The sequence below is a fragment of the Bos indicus genome, chromosome 6 (assembly GCF_029378745.1).
Source record: "Bos indicus isolate NIAB-ARS_2022 breed Sahiwal x Tharparkar chromosome 6, NIAB-ARS_B.indTharparkar_mat_pri_1.0, whole genome shotgun sequence".
Taxonomy (NCBI): domain Eukaryota; kingdom Metazoa; phylum Chordata; class Mammalia; order Artiodactyla; family Bovidae; genus Bos; species Bos indicus.
In genome coordinates, this window is record NC_091765.1 from 50,855,924 (window position 1) to 50,875,453 (window position 19,530).

The following is a 19,530-nucleotide window of genomic DNA, read 5'->3' on the forward strand; positions in this document are numbered from 1 at the left end:
ATTAGCATGTCCTTGTTTTCATCTTTTTTTTTCCTCCATCAAGTTTCCTAAGTAACAATTGACAGGCATTATTAAAGTTTTAAGAAATGTTTTGTGAAGGTAATAATGAATATTAGATTTTAATAAAAAGACTACGTAGGATGAAAGCACAAAGTTAGACTAGGGCATGTTGTTTTTTGGGAAGGGGGATAGGAATAAAGCCCGCCACAAAAGCTTGACAGGCCAGGACTGAGCAAAAGAAGTTGGACCAAGGTGTGGAGAGCAAATGCCTGTTAGTGAGAACGAGCACTCTCTCTCTGGTGTCAAAATCAGAAAATAATTAGGGAAGAAATGTGAAGAGTGTCAGGAAGTGGTAAGAGTCTTATAAAAAGGAAATTACTCTGGCACCTCATTGTGTATTGATTAGTGAGAGATGAGTGGTAGGAAGAGGAAGTTGTAGCTATCAAAGAAAAACATGCCTAAGGCAAGAATGCTTGTGCTTAATAAAAATAAAATAAAATAAAAAAGATTGACCTGAAAGAAACTAGGCAGCAAGCCAATGATAAAGGCAAATCAGCCATCCCTCTGCCTTCTTCGGAGATTCGTCTCTCCCCCCATTCTAGCTCCCACACACAAAGTACATCTCCAACATGTTGCTTTCAACTCTACACTATTATCTTTTACATAATCTATTTTTCCTAATATTTCATTCTTATTTTTATGCTGCTTGCTACATGGTATTCAGTGGAAATTTTAGTATATTCGGTTTTAAGCACATTTCTGTTCTCAGACAATTTACGTTGGAATCAATAGATAAAAATGGAAAGGTGTCACAGTCTATTCTTTCCTGGTTATGGAAATTTGGTTAGTTAGATAAATCAAAGTTTTGGAGACAATTATTTGTGATTTTTTTTTTTTTGTAATAGGAACTCTAAATGTCTATGGTCCCTTCATTTATTTTGCTGTAACAAATAACCCAATATGAAAAAAATGTGGATGAAAGGAACTTATGTTTTATTGGAAGAAAAGTGGGAAGAAGAGCAGCAGATATTGTATTGATGCAAAGATTAGGATATAGGCTCAATTGCCATGACATAAATTTGTTTACATAACATTTACTTAAACAAAAGTAGAAAGCTATTTCTCACATAAACCCATTTACTGGTGCAATGGCTCTCATGTTAGGTATTTGCTCATGTGCTCAGTCGTGTCCAACTCTTTGGGACCCAATAGACTGTAGCCTGCCAGGCTCCTCTGGCCATGGAATTTTCCAGACAAGAATAATGGAGTGGGTTACCATTTCCTGTTCCAGGGGACCTTCTCAACCCAGAGATCGAACCCACATCTCTTTTGTCTGCTACATTGGCAGGTGGATTCTTTACCAGTGTGCCTCCTGGGAAGCCTGGTGTTAGGTATAGGCTTCTGTGTTTTCATCCTTCACCACCCTCATTGGATTGCTATGGCTCTCAAGATGTCTAGAAAAAAGTAAAAGGCAAGGGAAGTCACCTCTGGTCCTTTAAAAGCATAACCCAAGTTTTGGTATCACTTTTGTGCACATGCCGTTGCCCGTAAATTAATCAAATAATCTTACCTACCTTCAAGATAGCTTGGGAAATGTGGTCTTTCTGACATTCCATGAGGTTCATGTACTGGGAAATAGAAGGCTAGAATGGATATTGAAGGGTATCCAGAGGCCCTGAGCAAAACTGAGCCTTTGGATAGTGTGACAAAACAAGATAGGAAGAAACTGGGCATCCCAGTAACCATCTGAAGAAGAGGTACACTGCCATCTTGGATCCCTTACCTTTAGACCTTGATTTAAAAGAAACAGATTTCTGACATTTTAATGTGCCCTGCTTTTTTATTTTGCTTTTGATCTCTTTGTTTCAGCTGCCTATCTACCAGTCTCCTAACTAATGTGGCTAGTTGAGGGCAAATATCAAAAGTAGATCCTTTAACAGTAATTGGTAAAATATATTTGAATATTATAAGATAATAAAGAAATGGAGTAAAATTAAAGAAACTGAACTTAAAGGGAGATGTGAATTTCTCTGCAAATATGCAGTTAATGTAAAAAACACTCTTTCATCATTATTCCCACTCTTCTCCCTTCTTCCCTCCTTCCTTCTGTCTTAGTTCCTTTCTCCTTCAGTAAATGACTTGAAACTGATCTGACCCTAATTTCTAGATATAAAACACCAAGAGCAGTTATTTCTAAGGATTAACATAACTGAATGTCCATTAAGAGGAAAATCTTTATATGAAATAAATTTCAGAACTGTGATCACATAAGTCATTCTAGTGTATTTTTGCAACATTTTATACTTGAGCACTGAATTCTTACCATTTATTTGATGGTATTCTTGAAAGTTTATTAATTTGCCTTTAATGTTCAGGTCTGTCTATACTGAGCTTAATTGTGATATCGTGGACATATGCTTCTTGCATTTAATTCTTATTTGGGTTACGCTTCCTGGCCAGGACCCTGAGCACTGAACAATAAAGTAATTATTACTGTGATGATATGCAATATTGAACAGATTATGTCATGGTTAACTTTGCATAGTCATAACTCTACCACCTTCAGATGCTCACATTGTACTAAAGCTGGTTTACATATAAAATGGAAATTCTGTGAACATTTACCCTCAATTTTGCCTTTAAAAGATCAAAATCCCTCTGCTTACTCCTGCTTAATAACATTTTTTTTTTGCATCATTTATCTTTTCGAGAATTTGAAAAAGGCTGGGATCTTTTACCTGAGGAAAAATATACTCAGATGTGTATTTCTGAAATATTTTTCATACAACTTCAGTGGTCAACAGTTTTCCAAAAGCCTGTTCATAGATTCTATTTCAGAACCTAATGTTTGGAACCCATACTCTTAATATATTAGATTGACTCATAAAATATTGAATGGAATGTCCTTAAGCATATTACAGTTTAGGATAACTTTTAACTTCTTAGCAAGATGTAATACCTAGGAATAGTTGAAGAAATCTAAGAATTTTAACTAACTTCAGCAAAATAGCCAGTAAAAAAGAGATAGTATGTGTTGTTTCCTAGAATGGTCTGTACTGTGGAAGTTATCATCAACCACAGTCGTACAGAAAAACAACAACACAAGAAAGAGAAAGAAAATAAACTTTTAAGTTTTCTATAAAATGTTTACATTGCAAAGGACTGTATATATAAAGAGCTTAATTAAAATAGTCTCAATAACCAGATCTTCATGCAGTTTTAAAGCAATATGTAGAATATACGTAAATGTTACAGGACACAGAGGTATCATAGTTGTGATTCATTGAAAAACAGTGAAATCACTATTAGAACAGCTCAATAGAAAATCTCTGCATAGAATTTCTAACAAAGTTCTTTATCCACTGAAGTAGCATCTGCTTTGTGTCATACAAAAAAATACACAGGAACAGGAGTTTTATCTCCTTAAAAGTTTATTTTTTCTTATTTATTTCAATATTTGTTTAATATATATTTTTAAATATTTTTAGGAAAAATAAATACTTCCCATTAATTTAAATTACCTAAAGCCTCATAGGCCTACCTCTCTCTCTCTCCTTTTTTATTTTTTTTTTTAAGCAAAGATGCAAGCAGATGGTTTCCTCTCTGAATAACAAAAAGATTGTACGAAATACCAATGATCAGAAGAGGGAAAAGTGAATTTGTGTAAAACAGAGGGTGCAAAATTGAACTGATTGGCAAACTCAGCTGAAAGTCCAGAGGCATTGTCTTACCAACAGTTATGACTGGGTCTGGGGATGCAAAAAATAACATCAAGATTTGGTTGCTTCTTTATATCTTTGCTCTCCTCTGTGCTGACATCACTGTCCCTCTTCCATGGAGGTCTCCATAAACTCAGATTTACACCTCAACTGCAAGACTGAGCTTACTAGGCAACACTAGTGGTAAAAAAAAAAAAACCCACCCACCAATGCAGCAGACATAGAGATACGGGTTCCATCCCTGGATTGAGAATATCCCTTGGAGGAGGGCTTGGCACCCCACTCCAGTACTCTTGCCTGGAGAATCCCATGGACAGAGAAGCCTGGTGGGCCACAGTCCCTAGGGTCACAAAGAGTTGGACATCACCGAAGCAACTTAATAGGCACGCACAACCTCAAGACCATCAGATTAGCTCTCTGTGAACCAGTTCAGATCCCATAACTTTTCTGAATCAGTTTCTTTGAGCAGGATCAGTATAGATTAACCAGATGTTCTTTCAAAGTGGACCAAACACCGTGGTAAGATAGATGGGAGAAAAGGCTTAACCAGGTTCTACTACCCATCCTGGAGTATTTGGTGGGATCAATAAAACATGACCACAAGTCCGGGGAGTAAGGAAAGAGTGAGTGCCCTCAGAAACGATAGTTCTTATCCCAGAAGAAGAAAGATTGATGTGTGCAAGTCAAAGGAACAACTACCCAACTATCCACACATGCTCAAAAATAAGCATATGTGTTTTCCACATCCAGAGATCACTGAAGGACTTAGCTTTCATACAACTTAGGAAACAATTTTGCTGAGTTCTATTGTCTCCCACCACCATTTCTAGCTTGGTGACTAAAGTAGGTCTCTGAACAGCTCTGGAAGGAGAGTTTTGTGTGCCTAAAGGAGTCCTTTCATTTAAGAAATTACTTTGCCTAGAAAATTGAAAAGTGCTTTCAATAAGTCATACCATCTGCTGCTGTCATATTAAAACTGGTCAAAATTGAATCTTCATTAATGTGACTTGTAGGTTTCACGCTCACTTTTTTTTTTAAGCAGTGTTACTTGAAACTAACCCTTCAAAATAGTACTTACTTGAATGGTATTAGGGTTTTGTGCATTATTTTGCCTATTTATCTATTATATTTTGGTATAAATATGGGTTATACGTAAAGTAACAAATGCAAAACTTTTTAAATGTTAGTAATATAACTGCCAGCAAGCAGAGGCCACCACATGGGGACACACATCTTATTCTGGATGGCACATTTTGAGGCCAGCAACTCTGAGAATGCTTATTTTCTACTGCTTCAGAGGATGTTTGCTAGAAACCTTTTTTTTTTCTTTGTAACAGTTGGTAAAATAAATAAAATATACAGTCAGTGAATCTACCATCTCTGAGCTTTGGTCATGCGGGGAAATAAATCTTTCATTGCATGTCTTGCTCTTTGAAGAGCTGAAAGAAGATAAAAACAAAGTAAAACTTTTGCTTATGGAAGTCACTGCCTTAGCAATAGCTGCAATTACTGAGGATTGAACCCACGCCAGAGGTTAGTAGGCAATGCTTCTTAGCTGGCACACCAAATATCTCTCTGTATCTGCAGAAACTACCTCATTGCTCAAACACTTCATATTTTCCATGTTGTCACCCATTTTATTGTCCACAAACCCAGCAGGTGACAGGAAGAGCCTGTGATCTCAGAAGCCATGATTTCTTTTTTGTTGTGTCCCATACGTGGCCTTGTTACCTCACACTTTGCCATTCTTTTTGTTAGCATGGGTTTCTTCCTATTAAGCAAACACACACATGCACACACACACACTGTCACACACAAGCACACCTTTCCCTCAACTATGTCTCTAAATCACTACACTGAATTCTGCCTAAGTAGCTCAGAGTCCCACAGAGGTAATTCGAGAGAAGGAATTGTTATATTCTTTTTTATAGAGCTAAAACCCAAGGAACATAAAATTTAATTGACGTATCAACCCACTCACTTGTTAGTAATGATATAACCATCAAGCCAAATTCTCCTAGTACTGTCTGGAAACGTGAGACAGAGCAGAAACTGTACACTACTCTATCTGTATGCATCTATGTGTGTATGTGTGTGTGTGTGTGTGGTGTGTTTACATATTTTGATTTTTTTCTTTTTCTTGAGGTACTCTATGCATATGTCCAAGCAGTTATTGGATTATGACTCTAGTAGTTTAAGTATCAATAAATACTGGGTTGGCCAGAAAGTTCATTTGGGTTTTTCCATAACATCTTATGGAAAGAAAATACAAAGGAACTTTTTGGCCAACCCAGTATTTATTTGGCTATTACACTAATATGAGGAATATTACATGGTTTGATAAGCCTATATATAACCATAGGGTAGAAGTGACATGTTGAACTTGACCATGGGAATGGAGTCAGTAAAATCCAAACTGAGATAATGCAGTAGCCAAAAAATAAATATTCTCCTTGTCAACCAGTAGGTGGTAAGACAAAAACAGTGATATAGAACACCTATAGATTAAGAGAGGCATGACTTTCTATCTGGTGCAGTGGTAAAGAATCCACCTGCCAATGCAGGAGATGCAAGAGACCCAGATTCAGTCCATGGGTCAGGAAGATCCTCTAGAGTGGCAACTAGCTCCAATATTCTTGCCAGGAAAATTCCACAGACAGAGGAACCTGGTGGACTACAGTCCATGGAGTCCCAAAGTGTTGGACATGGCTGAGCACACACTCAGCTGCACGCACACACACACACACACACACACACACACGGGAGACAGCAATTTAATTACCATGCTATCATATATAGAAATTATTTAGATCCTACTTTAAAAACATAAAAAATGCAATGAGGCATGTAAACTCCCACTGGATATTTCATAGTATTAAGGTATTAATATTCATTATTTAAAGGTGATAATGGGGTAGTAACTTGGTTAAGATAGCACACATTTTATAGATATAAGTACTAAACAATGGATGAGGAATTGTGTCTGAAATTTTCTTACTAGCATTTGGAGAGGGAGGAAAGAAGATAGTGGTTTGGGCAGTTGTGCTCTTGGAATGACAGTTATAAGGACTGGTTGATTATATATGGCAACATATTATTTTGTTGAATTTTGTGTATGTTTGAAAGTACCCATAGTAAAACAAGTTTGAGACTATTATAAATTTGCCTTAGTTCTATCCATGAAATTGGATTGAATTAAAAAAGAGGAGCTACTTAATCAAACATTTATGTGGTATTTTAAAAGTAACCAAGTGTTTGATAATATTAGAAATGATTTGCCACATATAAAGGCAATATATTTCACTACTGGCTTCTTTGCAAAGCTACAACAAATTGACCTTAGGCTATATAGCGTAATATTTAGAGTCTAAAACACTGAGTGCTTTCGTAGTGATGTTGCATAGCATGAGACTTGAAGATACTATTAAAATAAATTTCACAATACTACAAAAGAAATGTTCTGTGCTCAAAAACAGAAACATTTAGCCCTCACTAAATGAAAATTCTTAGTAGGCAGATAAATACATATATTGAGTTGCAAAACAACAGAATAAATACAGTACTAAAGGTGTGTATTGAACATGGAGATAGTGATCTGTTCAACTTGAGCATTAGCATGTGCACTCATGCTGGGAGGGACTGGGGACAGGAGGAGAAGGGCACGACAGAGGATGAGATGGCTGGATGGCATCACTGACTCGATGGACGAGAGTCTGGGTGAACTCCAGGAGTTTGTGATGGACAGGGAGGCCTGGCGTTCTGCGATTCATGGGGTCGCAAAGAGTCGGACACGACTGAGCGACTGATCTGCCCTGATCTGATCATGCGTGCTAAGTCACTTCAGTTGTGTTGGGCATCAGTACTGACGTCAAAGAAAATGTAGTTATAGGTTTTTGTTATGTGATATGTGCTGCATTCTCTTGTGGTGATTTAAATTACAGACCAAGAAGATACTGTTTTCAGACTTTCAGGAATAAAACCTTTGGAGTAAAATTTACCATTGACCAGTGTATTTAGGGATCTCTTTTAAAATAGAGAAAATGAAAATCACGGTCAGAGGATTATGATTTATATGCCAATGTGGCTGATTTTCATTTAATGCAATTCATATTTATTTAAATTAAAGGATTATGATGATAAGAAAAAAATGTCTTACACACTTAGTATACTTTCATTTTAATTGCATGTTTAACATAAATGCCTTAGACTAATACATTATTTTATTTATAGTCCACTTTGATGTGTCTGCTAAAAGATGGAATTGCATTAGATTTCATTTATTGTTTTTTGATCATTGTGTAGTCAGTATCAACTGTTGAGTATTAATTTTTTTGAAAACTAGCATATCTAAATGTATGTTCAACTTCTTTTTTATGCAGTTTGAGAATTTTTCCAAAGAGTTAATCTATTTTGATGCATTATTAATGGGAGTTCAAGCCACTAGTTTATCTTAATAGTTTTCAAGGTCAGAGGGAAAAATCAATAATCTGATAGATTTCTTGGGATAAAGGCATGCATGGTATACTTATGTAGAGGTGTAGTGTACCAATATTCTTTTGAAAAGAAAGCATGTAATTTCTAATAGTATCTTATATGTACCTAGTGTAATAAATGATACCAGTGATGTTTTAATAATATCCAAAGTGAACTAACAGTACTCAAAAAGGCAATGCTTTCTTTACAAGTAGTGTAGCAACTCAATTAAGTGGACTCTGTTATTAGTCATAGGGAAGCTGCGTGTTCACAAAGTTCCCCAAGATTAGGCACAGGCCCACAGTAGGTGATCCATAAATGCTTGATGAAAACGCAAAGCTCTCATTATGGTCCTGCAAGGTTTTGTTTCATACATTCTCTACCTGCATTAAAAAAAATCACATTCTCTTGGGACTTCCCTGGTGGTCCAGTGGTTAAGACTCCACCCTGTCAATGCAGGGGACACAAGTTCTATCCCTGGTCAGGGATCTGAGATCCCTGGACAAAGAGTTAATGTCCAGGCATGGACAAAAAAAAATCATCTTTAACTCAGTTTAAATGAGAGAAGAGGTCTATAATTACCAGCTGTCATTTTGAATCATCTGTTAACCCCTCTCCAGTCATTAAAATGGTTAATTGGGTTTCCAAGTTCATTTAATCTCATGATACAGCGAACAATTATATCTGTCTTACACACACACACGTAAAGAATTCCTTTTCTTGCTGAGGAAATGATTAGTCCCTGTGAGTGACTGTATTATTGTGTCTGATTCAAATCCATTCTTTTAAAACTTTAACTAAATACAATAGCAGCAGCAACAAACTCCCATAGAGAAGGGGGAAAGATGACCAAAAATCACTTATTGACTAATATAAAGCATTTAATGGCATGTTGCAACCAGCTAGTTGATTGTGTATGTGTATTTTTGTTTGTTTGGTTTTCTTCAGTTTTCAGTTGGCTATTTTATTCTATTCAGAGTTAAATTGCACTTCCCAGAGTTTGCAGTATACAAATTACTTCAGAAAGCACTACAGTGACGTCATTTTTCTCTTATGTGACCCATCAGACATTCACTCATTTTAAAGGGGAACATTTTCCCAAGAATTTACATGAACTTATATTAATTTAACATAGGATAGTTAGGAAAAGAGGGATATTCTGTTAAAAATGTATGACTGAATGAAAGTAAATGAATAGGTTTTTTTTATGGTATCACTCTAAATCTTTATTAGGTAAGATATGGAAGAAAATTGGTAGATATTATTATCTGTTAGTCATAAAGCATACTATGTGGAGAGATAGACTTTCTAAACAGCATATACCATATATATATATGAAAAGGGAAGAAAATTAACAAGAATGATTCCATATTCAGCTATTCCCAAATTATTTTGAGAAGGTATTAAAGCTCACTGGAATAGTTCACAGTGAATTAAAAACTGAATCAAATAATACTAGCAGAGAAAAATAGTTATTCTAAACAGAATTCTAAATTGGAGCCTTTTATATAATATATTGTGCTGCATAGATATGTGAGAATCATGTATGTTAAGTATACCAGGTGCTTTTTCTCTCGTGGATGTAAATAGTGAATCATTGGTAAATGAAGATTCTTTTTTGTGAGATGAATAATCACATCCTAATACGTTATTCATATGACTTTTCTCTTTCTATATTGAATATAATGTATGGCGGCTAAGATGGTAAAGCGTCTGCCTACAATGCAGGAGACCAGGGTTCAATCCCAGGGTCGGGAAGATCTCCTGGAGAAGTAAATGGCAACCCATTCCAGTATTCTTGCCTGAAAAACCCATGGACGGAGGAGCCTGATAGGCCTACAGTCCATGGGGTCACAAAGAGTCGGACACGACTGAGCGACTTCACTTCACTTTAATGACTTTTCTCTTTCTATATTGAATATAATGTATGTAGAAAATAAAAGAACAAAGTGTGTGTATGTATGTATGTATTATTGTATTCTATTTTCCCAAATGAAAATATATCTGATGAGCCTTTTCATGGAATGGAATCTTGGACAATTGTCAAATAAGTAGTATTACTGACTTCTCCCACCAATTAATATTCCTGTTTACTTAGATAATTTTTTCTTGTCACAATTAAAAAGGCCATAATTCTTTCTCCAACTAATCCCTCTAAGCCATATGGTAGCTGCATCCTTATCATGTCTGACAAGTATATTGAAGTGTGATTACTATTTTTCAAAAATTTATATGAGTATTGCAGATTTTTTCTCAATTTTCTCATTTTTTTCTAAATAGATTTTTTTCTCAATTTTCTCAATAAATTTTTCCATTCTTCATAAGACATTACTGTCATACTCTGCATATTTTGTGTCACATACTATATAATCTTAAAAATGGAAATTTCAAATAGATTGTTTTCCATGACAAAAGAAACAGAGAATAAGTGGTCTAAGTATTAACATGAAACTATTTTCAATAATTAAAATTAAAATACCATTGTGGTTATTTTTCATAGTCAGTGGTAACTTAATAAGAGTAGGTTTAATTTTACTTTCTGAAACATATCTAGCCTAAATTGAATATCTTTGAATTAACATTCCTCTTGAATTACTATTACATTTCAAAATACCATAAATGTAAGTATTCAGTGGACTGCAATGAAAGTAGCAAGTCTGTCTTCCTATTTCTGGACATACTTATGGCTATTTCCACTTTTGGATTTAAAGTCAGCAATTTAGCACATATTCAGGTTTGCAGAGAGGTGAGCTAATGACCATGCAGAAGTGTGACTGTGATATATTAATCTAGAAGGTTCATCTCCTGGTGATAAGGTTCACTTAGTTGAATATGAGTATCTGGCCAAAAACATTATCATATTTTCAGAAACTACCATCCTACTTGTGAGTTAAACCAGAGGTGAATTTCATTTGCAACAAAATGTACTGTTTATTCCACTAATTGCTCCTTAATACATTATTTCTCACTGAAAGACCAAATGCTTTTCATATGAAAAATGGTCTCCACTGCTTACATACACATGCCTGCATGTATCACCATGGTTGAGTATACCAGATTAAGTGTCTAGGGTGGTACATTTCAGGTCATCGCCACTAAGCAGCTATGTAATAAATATGGTAGGAGGAGGCCACTAAAGATTGAAGTCAGTCATACTCCTCCAGATGACAGTGCAGGGTACCAGACAGACACCTGTATGCTTTCTGGGAAAATTGGATATAGAATGTTTCAATCTTGATAATGACCTATTCACTGCCTGGGCTATTTTATTTTGCTTTTGAGAAATTATCCCTATGGGAAAATGAGCCTAACATTCTAGAGAATCAGCTTCAGAGAAAATTATGGGCTCGTAGATGTTTAAGATTTGCCTTATACCCAGGCTTTCATTGCCATCAAACCAAACAGCACCCTAAAGTGAACCCTTGAACTTTTCCCCAAGAACAAGTGTGCTGGATTAATGTCCTGTCAGGTGAGTTGTAAGGAGAACAAGTTTTTAGTGTCTGTGCAAAGTATGCACTAGTGAATGACGTTTTTCAGTCTCACTGGAAATTTAGCTTCCCTGACAAGCCCAGTTGATGAACATGTGTTATGGATGAGGCCAAAGCCATGATCTGGAGACCAGTTACCCTTGGGAAAAGAAGGATCTATGGTATACACGGGCTTCCCTGGTGGCTCAGATGGTAAAATGTCTGCCTGCAATGTGGGAGACCTGGGTTCGATTCTTGGGTCGGGAAGATCCCCTGGAGAAGGAAATGGCAATCCACTCCAGCACTCTTGCCTGGAAAATCCCATGGATGGAGGAGCCTGATAGGCTACCGTCCATGGAGTCGCAAAGAGTCAGACATGGCTGAGCGACTTCACTTTCACTTTCACTTATGGTATACACACACATGGACAGGTATTATGGAAGCACAGTTGACTTGCAATATTATCCCTACAGCTTATTTATTTTATACATAGTAGTTTGTGCCTGTGCATCTTAACCCCCTACCTCTATCAATGCCCTTCCTCCCCCAAGTTGTTTTCTGTATCTTAAGTCTTCTGTTTAGTTTTATTCCTTCTTTGTTTTATTATTTTTAGATTCCACATACAGTCATAACACACAGTATTTATCTTTCTCTGACTTATTTCACTAAGCATAATATCCTCCAGGTCCATTCATATTGTTCAGATGGCAAAATTTCATTCTTCTTACAGCTGAATAATATTCCATTGTGTATATATTCCACATCTTTATCTATTCACCTGTTGATGGATACTTACATTGCTTCTATATCTCGTCTATTGTAAATAATGCTGCTATGAATGTTGGGTGCGTGTATCTTTTCAAATTATTGTTTTGGGTTTTCTTTAGACATATACAGGAGTGAAACTGCTAGGTCATATGGTACTTCTATTTTAGTATTTCAGGGAACTTCAATACTGTTTTCCATAGTGTCTACTATATGCAGTTTGCATTCCCATCAATAGTGTACCAGGGCCCTTTTTCTCCACATTCCTGCCAACATTTGATATTTGTACACATTTGATTGCAACCTTTCTGACAGGTGTGAGGTGATATCTCACTGTGGTGTTGATTTACACTGATCTGCTGATTAGCTATATTGAGCAACTTTTCTTGTGCAGTCAGCCATCTGTATATTTTTTTGAAAAATGTCTATTCAGGTCTTCTACTCATTTTTAAACTGGGTTATGCATTTTTCTATATTGAGTTGTATGAGCTGTTCATATATGTATTTTGGATATTAACCCCTTATCAGTAATAGAATTAGTAAATATTTTCTCCCATTCTATAGGCTGTCTTTTTCATTTTATTGATGGTTTCCTTTGTTGTGCAAAAGCCTTTAAGCTTAATTGGGTCCCATTTGTTTATTTTTGCTTCTGTTTCCTTTGCCTTAGGAGGTAGATCCAAAAAAATATTGCTCGGATTTATGTCAAAAAGTGTTTTGCCAATGCTTTCTTCTAGAAGTTGTGTGGTTTTTCATCTTATATTTAGGTCTTTGATCCATTTTGAATCTATTTTTGTATATGGTGTGAAGATTCTGTGTTTTGAGGTCATGAATTTATTATTTTATCCAGTATATGATCTTGACAGTATAAGCATTGGTCACAAGCAATATTTAATGAAAAAATACAGATGTTGTAATATGCATCCTGCACAGCTATTAAAAAGCAACTTTACAGGCAGAGTTATCCAGACCCTGGCATTGCATTTTGGCTCTACCACTTTATGTTTGAGTGTTGGAAGGTTACTCAACCTCACTGAAACTCAGCTTCATTCTCTGTAAAATGGAGGTAATAATTCATATGCCATATGGTTTTTGTGAGAAATAAATGAAGCAACATATGTAAAACCTCTAGCATTATACTTAGCAAGTTGGTAGGTGCTAAATAAATTATGCTTATTTTTATTACATTGTTATTTTATTTTTATTACAGTATTATGTCATGCATCAGTTTCGTCTTTTTATACCAAGGATATATATAGCCTTCCTCTTTACAGAGAATGTTAAATCAATATATATTTTTATTTTTAAACAGTTACATTTTCAATATGAACATGACAATTTCAGCAAAAATAACAAGTACCCACTTTATACCATAGCTGTGGAAATGGCAAACAAAGATAAAATCTAGTGTCCTGGAGAATCTTTCAGTCTATTTAGAAAGATATGAAGTGCATAATTGGAATAGGAAAGGGCAACCCATTCCAGTATTCTTGCCTGGAAAATCCCATGAACAGAGGAGACTAGCTGGCTACAGTCCATGGGATTGCAAAGAGTTGGACACCACTGAGCGACTGAACATGTGCACTGCATAATCCATACAGGTTTTAGTGGGTTTTACCATACCTTTTCATGCATATAGTATTCTGCAGTATTCATCTACAGTGTTCATGACATCAGATATGTTGAGCAATAGGAAAACTTATGTATCCTATGGACTTCCCTGGTAGCTCAGATGGTAAGGCGTCTATGTAAAATAACCAGAAAATGCAAGTGATGTTTAAAAAAATGAACACCTTACAAACATTTTGAGAACAGGAACATACGATATATTTCTAATGTGAAGTAGCATATAGCTGTCTTACAATAGTATCTATCTCTTTTCCCCTGCTCTCCTACTATGAAAGTTATTTTCCTCTATTAATCTTACTCCCAAAAGGAGACAGAACAACACTTCTCTTTTTAGATAACCAGTGGTAAAAGTTTGAGGAAGTCATTTCCTACTTTGCTACTAGCAGACTATCCACGGTTATGGAAAATGCATCTCGCTTTCAAAAAAAAAAAAAATGTAAGAACACTGATGCCAGTTGCCCTGGAGGACTTGACTTTGTCCTGATCTAGTGCCTGACAGACTTCTCATTTAATGTCACCTTACTCAGCCTGAATTTATATGACAAATAAATCCGAATGACAGTAAGCCCATACAAAGTGAAGCTCAGCACATGGAGCGATGGGCCATGGAGATATCTGCCTGGTGCAATCAACATATCAATAATTCAAAACTCTTTATCAATGCCTGATTTTTTCCATTTCATCTAGTACACCAGACAGAGAACTCTGGTTCAATGTCAAGGATATTCAAAGAGTTCCATGCACTCTTACAAACAAGAACGCTTTTCATTACCTAAGTGATGATGTGTTGCAGAGGTTTTTGTTTCTTTCTGAACTTTGCAACACAACTAAATATTACACTGACATTTTTCTCCCCTACTTTTCTTTGTGTCATAAACAACTTCTGGCTCAGTCCAGTTATATTTGCATTTTGGACTGCAAATTTGATCTGTCTAAAGTGCATTTAATTTACAATTTAGTTATATGGATTTGAACAGGCACTAAATTCTTGCTGTGAAGTTGGCAACTAAACAAAATATAAAATGTTATGTGTTGAAATTTGTATTTATTCCAATGCAGCTTAATTGCTTTTATGGATTTGGAAAGCTATTCTGATTCTGAACTGATTCTCAATTGTTTGTTTCTAGAAATGTTGCCTCTGCCCCTGACTCTAACCCACCATGATGATTAAAAGCAATAAAGCTCTATTGTTATAAATGTTATGAACTATCTAATACTTTGAATATATAGCACAAACCTCATCACTGGAGCAAGGAATTACTTTTTTTCCTTTATGGTCTTACAGATGATCAGTGATTTAGACAGTAATTTAATGAATTAGGTATAGTAAAACTGTACTAATTCAGACTAACTGTGTGGAAAATTTAATGAAGAAGTGAAACATTTGATAAAGAAGTTTTAAATACAGGTTTATTTCTTCAAAATATTTACTATATCTTATGCTAATAACTAATTGTGCCATGATAGCAACTTCATATACCACTTTTTGAAGTAGAAACATGTAAACTATTTGCAGTTTATCCTTATCTTTACACACATATCAGCATGCTTTGGAAACATTAGCCAAGCACTTCCCCATTTTCCTCTGCCCTCTGTCAGTCTTTTTGTTTTTAACTCTAAATTGCCTTGTGCTAAGTCGTTTCAGTCATGTCCAACTCTTTGCAACCCTATGGATGGTGGCCCATTAGGTCCTCTGTCCATGGGATTTTTCCAAGCAAGACCGGACTGGGTTGCCATTTCCTTCTCCAGGAATTCCTTCTTAAGAGATAATGCAAATATCTAGAGGATTTGAAAATACACAATTTTAAAATAATTTCTTCCATTCATAACAATATTTCATAAATGTTATAGTCCACTAAATCATAACAGCAGTTCAATAACTTGAGATATTTTCTGTATTCCGGCCAAAGTATTTGTGAAAGTTTTTTAAGGTTATTTGAAGGGAATTTGCAATGTAAAATATTTCTTAAGCACATGGTTATCTCCTTTAATTATTAATATAAAATAAGTGATTATATACATGCTTTAGTAAGATCATACATATGGATATTAGGTGGATATATTTCAATATATCTACAAGAGGGGTAGACTTCTGTGATTCTTAAATTCCATGACAGAAGCTATGTGAATTATTCATTTTGTTCTTGATGATAGAGAATAAATATAATGAGACATTGTAGGCAGATTCTTTACCATCTGAGTCACCAGGGAAGCCCATAATCAGGCTGACTAAGCTAGTTAAAACACATAAAGTTGTTTATCTTCCTGAAATAAATCATATACATCAATACTGTACACAAATAAAATGTGTTGTATTTACATTTCTGTGATGATACATGTGACTGATAGCAAAATTCCTTTTCATTTTATTGAGAAATCGTTTCAAATTTTAGCTGATTACTACAATATATAAGCTTCTTCCCAGGTGGCGCTAGTGATAAGGAACTTGTCTGCCATTGCAGGAGATCTAAGAGTTGCAGGTTCCATCCCTGTGTCAGCAAGATCCCCTGGAAGAGGGCATGACAACCCCTTTCAGTATTCTTGCCTGGAGAAACCCATGGACAGAAGAGCCTGGCGGACTACAGTCCATACATAGGGTCGCACAGAGTCGAACGTGACTGAAGTGACTTAGCACACGTGCATCACATTCTTAGGTAATAATAGGAAATATTTGTACAACTTGGTACAATCAGCTCTCAACCCTGTAATAGTCTTCTTTACTCATGTAATTCTGGAGTATATTATAAATGCTCTCTCTTTCCTCCCAAAGGTACATAAGTAGTTTAACACTAATAAGAAAATTGAAAAACTAAGTTTTCCAATTTGTAGTAAGATATTTATACATTAAAAGTAGAGTTCAGTCAAATTGGTTTAATGTGTTCCTATTTTCTAACCATAAAAGTAGCCTCAAGGGGGAAAAACTCTGCATGACATAAACTGTAAATTGCAGTTAAGTTTTTTGTTGTTTTGTTTTTGGTTTTTGGTTCTTCTTGAGTTGAACTGTGAGATCTATACAAAAGATGAAAGGATTTAAAAGCCAGGGAAATCTGAAGATGGTTGTGAATTTGTGTCTGGCATTTACCTTCTAGGGCCTCAGTTTATTCATCTTTTCAGTTTGGTTCTAGGCATGCAGTTGAGTCAGGTTTAATGTCAGCTTCAGTTCTGGAGTTTAGTAGAGGAGAAGCAGACAGGAGCAGGAAGGTAGAAGGCATCAGGGAAGGTGAGATCAGCTATATCTGAAGGCAGTTTTAACTCTATAGATCACTATTTCGAGAGATCAGAATCACCCAAAGTCCTGATGCCCATCCCTAGAACTATTAAATGCACATCTTGGGGTGAAGGTAGAACTAAAATCTTCATTTTTAACAAATGCCTTTTTTTTTTTCTCTCATACTGTAATTAAAACCCAGTAGTGAGGCATAAAATTAACCGAGTGGATCTTAATGAACAGTTTTAAATTAAAGAAGAGAATGAAATGAGATGGCATATATATATATATATATATAAATATTTAAAATATATAAAAATATGTATAATATATATCAAAATATGTTGCACACAGTGAAGAAAAGTATTTTTTTTATCATGTTTCCCTTTGTGTGTGTGTATGTGTGTGTATGTTTACACATACATACAGAACAGGGATGCAAAATTTATTTCTTACTATTGCTAGTGACTTAAGAAAAACAACTTTGAAGGTGACTACCCTGGAAATATCTTACTTAATAGATATTAGTTGATAGATTGGAAATGACCAATAACCCTAACCCTATCTTACTTGATAGATTTGGAAAATGACTACCTACAGCAATGCAAATTCTAAGATGTTCCTATCCCATCCAATCTGAGCATAGATAAACTCACTTTGCTAAGGAGAAGTCGTTGTAGTATAGTAGTATTTCAGATTCTAAAGGATAAAAATTGCCCTTACTTTGAATGTCTTAGTGTCAAATTTTGTTGCTTCTGTTTAAACAATCTTCCCGTGCCTAATTTTCCATGCCTTTCTTATCTCCAGTCCCTTAGGATCTGTCTCATCTGCTGCTGCTCTCAGTTAGGCCTTCCAGCCAATGGAGGAAGTAGTAGCATAACTGCCAGGACAAAACTGTCATCTGGGAATTTCCAAGATGTCCTTTTTTTGGATTTCCCTCTTCTATTGCTTGCATCTTGCAAAATGTGTCCTTAACCCTCCCTGGAATCTTTCTAGAATAGAACCTAATTGATTATGACTCTACCCTGCCATCTTTCAACAGTTCTTCACCACATGCATTGGTTTGTATATGAGGTTGGGAAAAGTAATGAATGACTGAAATTCTTGGCATTGATTTTTGTGGTTGTTCAGTTGCTAAGTTGTTTCTGACTCTTTGCAACCCCATGGACTACAGCTAGCCAGGCCCCTCTGTCCTCCACTATCTCCTGGAGTTTGCTCAAATTCACATCCATTGAGTTGGTGATGCTCTTTAACCATCTCATACTCTGCCACCCTGCTTCTCCTTTTGCCTTCAATCTTTCTCAGCATCAGGATCTTTTTCAATGAGTTGGCTTTTCACATCAGGTGGCCAAAGTATTGGAGTTTCAGCTTCAGCATCAGTTCTTCTGATGAATATTCAAGGTTGATTTCCAAATCTGATAACTGATGGGTCTGACTGCCACTTTATTGCCTGCTATAAGGAACATCACCATGTTAGCTGTTACAATGATGAGAGTGGCAACAGTTGTAATATTAATAAAGGAAATAATGTGCTCAGGGTTTTACATGGTTTATACCAGCAATTCTCAAAATTTAGTGTGCATCACTATATATACATATATATATATATATTTTTTTTTTTTTGGCTCAGCAAACATTTTCTGAATGTGGGGCTAGAGGGCTTTTGAGTACTGAGCAATTTTTCAGATAATTTCCATGCACTCTGCAGATTAGGATCCATGGATTGTGTAACCTAAATACTAGTTATACTATATTGTAAAGCACTCAACAGTTTCCCCCATATTAGAAATTAGGAAATTGAAGATTATGGAAATTAAGTGTTTTGCCTTAGCTCATAGAGTTTGTGAGTAGTAAAGCTCACGTGAGCCAAGTTAAGGATCCAAGAAATGTTTTTGAAATGCTCTGATATGAGAAATCTTAGGTATCAACTTCAAGCCCAGTGTTTTTTCTAGTTGAAGGAAGAATGGGTAAAATACTTATGACTTTAGGAGTTTAATCTACTTCCTCAAATTTCTCAATCCTTTTGATATGAAATTCTTAAAATTTATATGACTCATGGAAGATTTTCTTAAGACACCAAGTATTTTAATCAGTGTTACTATGTTATCTGAGGGAGCAACACATTCTCTAAAAGGCAAAACATAAAAACTCTGGCTATCATTACCATGAATATCCATAAATCAATGCACAGAAGTCACAGGACAGAGCAAGATAATTTGTCATGGATGGTTGATGCAATATTGTTAGGAGAATGACATATTTAGAAGAAAAA

The 19,530-nt window shown here is 35.5% G+C and overlaps 1 protein-coding gene across 9 annotated transcripts in view; it reads left to right on the forward strand.

The window, feature by feature from the left end:
- The window catches only part of PCDH7 (protocadherin 7), a 473,458-nt gene that overhangs the window by 188,165 nt on the left and 265,763 nt on the right, over positions 1 to 19,530 (forward strand). The window contains exon 2 of one of the 9 annotated variants that reach the window (XM_070791260.1): positions 9,894 to 10,410. The exons of the other annotated variants lie outside the window; for them this stretch is intronic. Within the exon in view, the coding sequence (XP_070647361.1) occupies positions 9,894 to 9,968 (75 nt within the window). The 3' untranslated portion in view covers positions 9,969 to 10,410. Of the gene's footprint in view, positions 1 to 9,893; positions 10,411 to 19,530 lie in introns of those variants that run through there. 9 annotated transcript variants of the gene reach the window in all.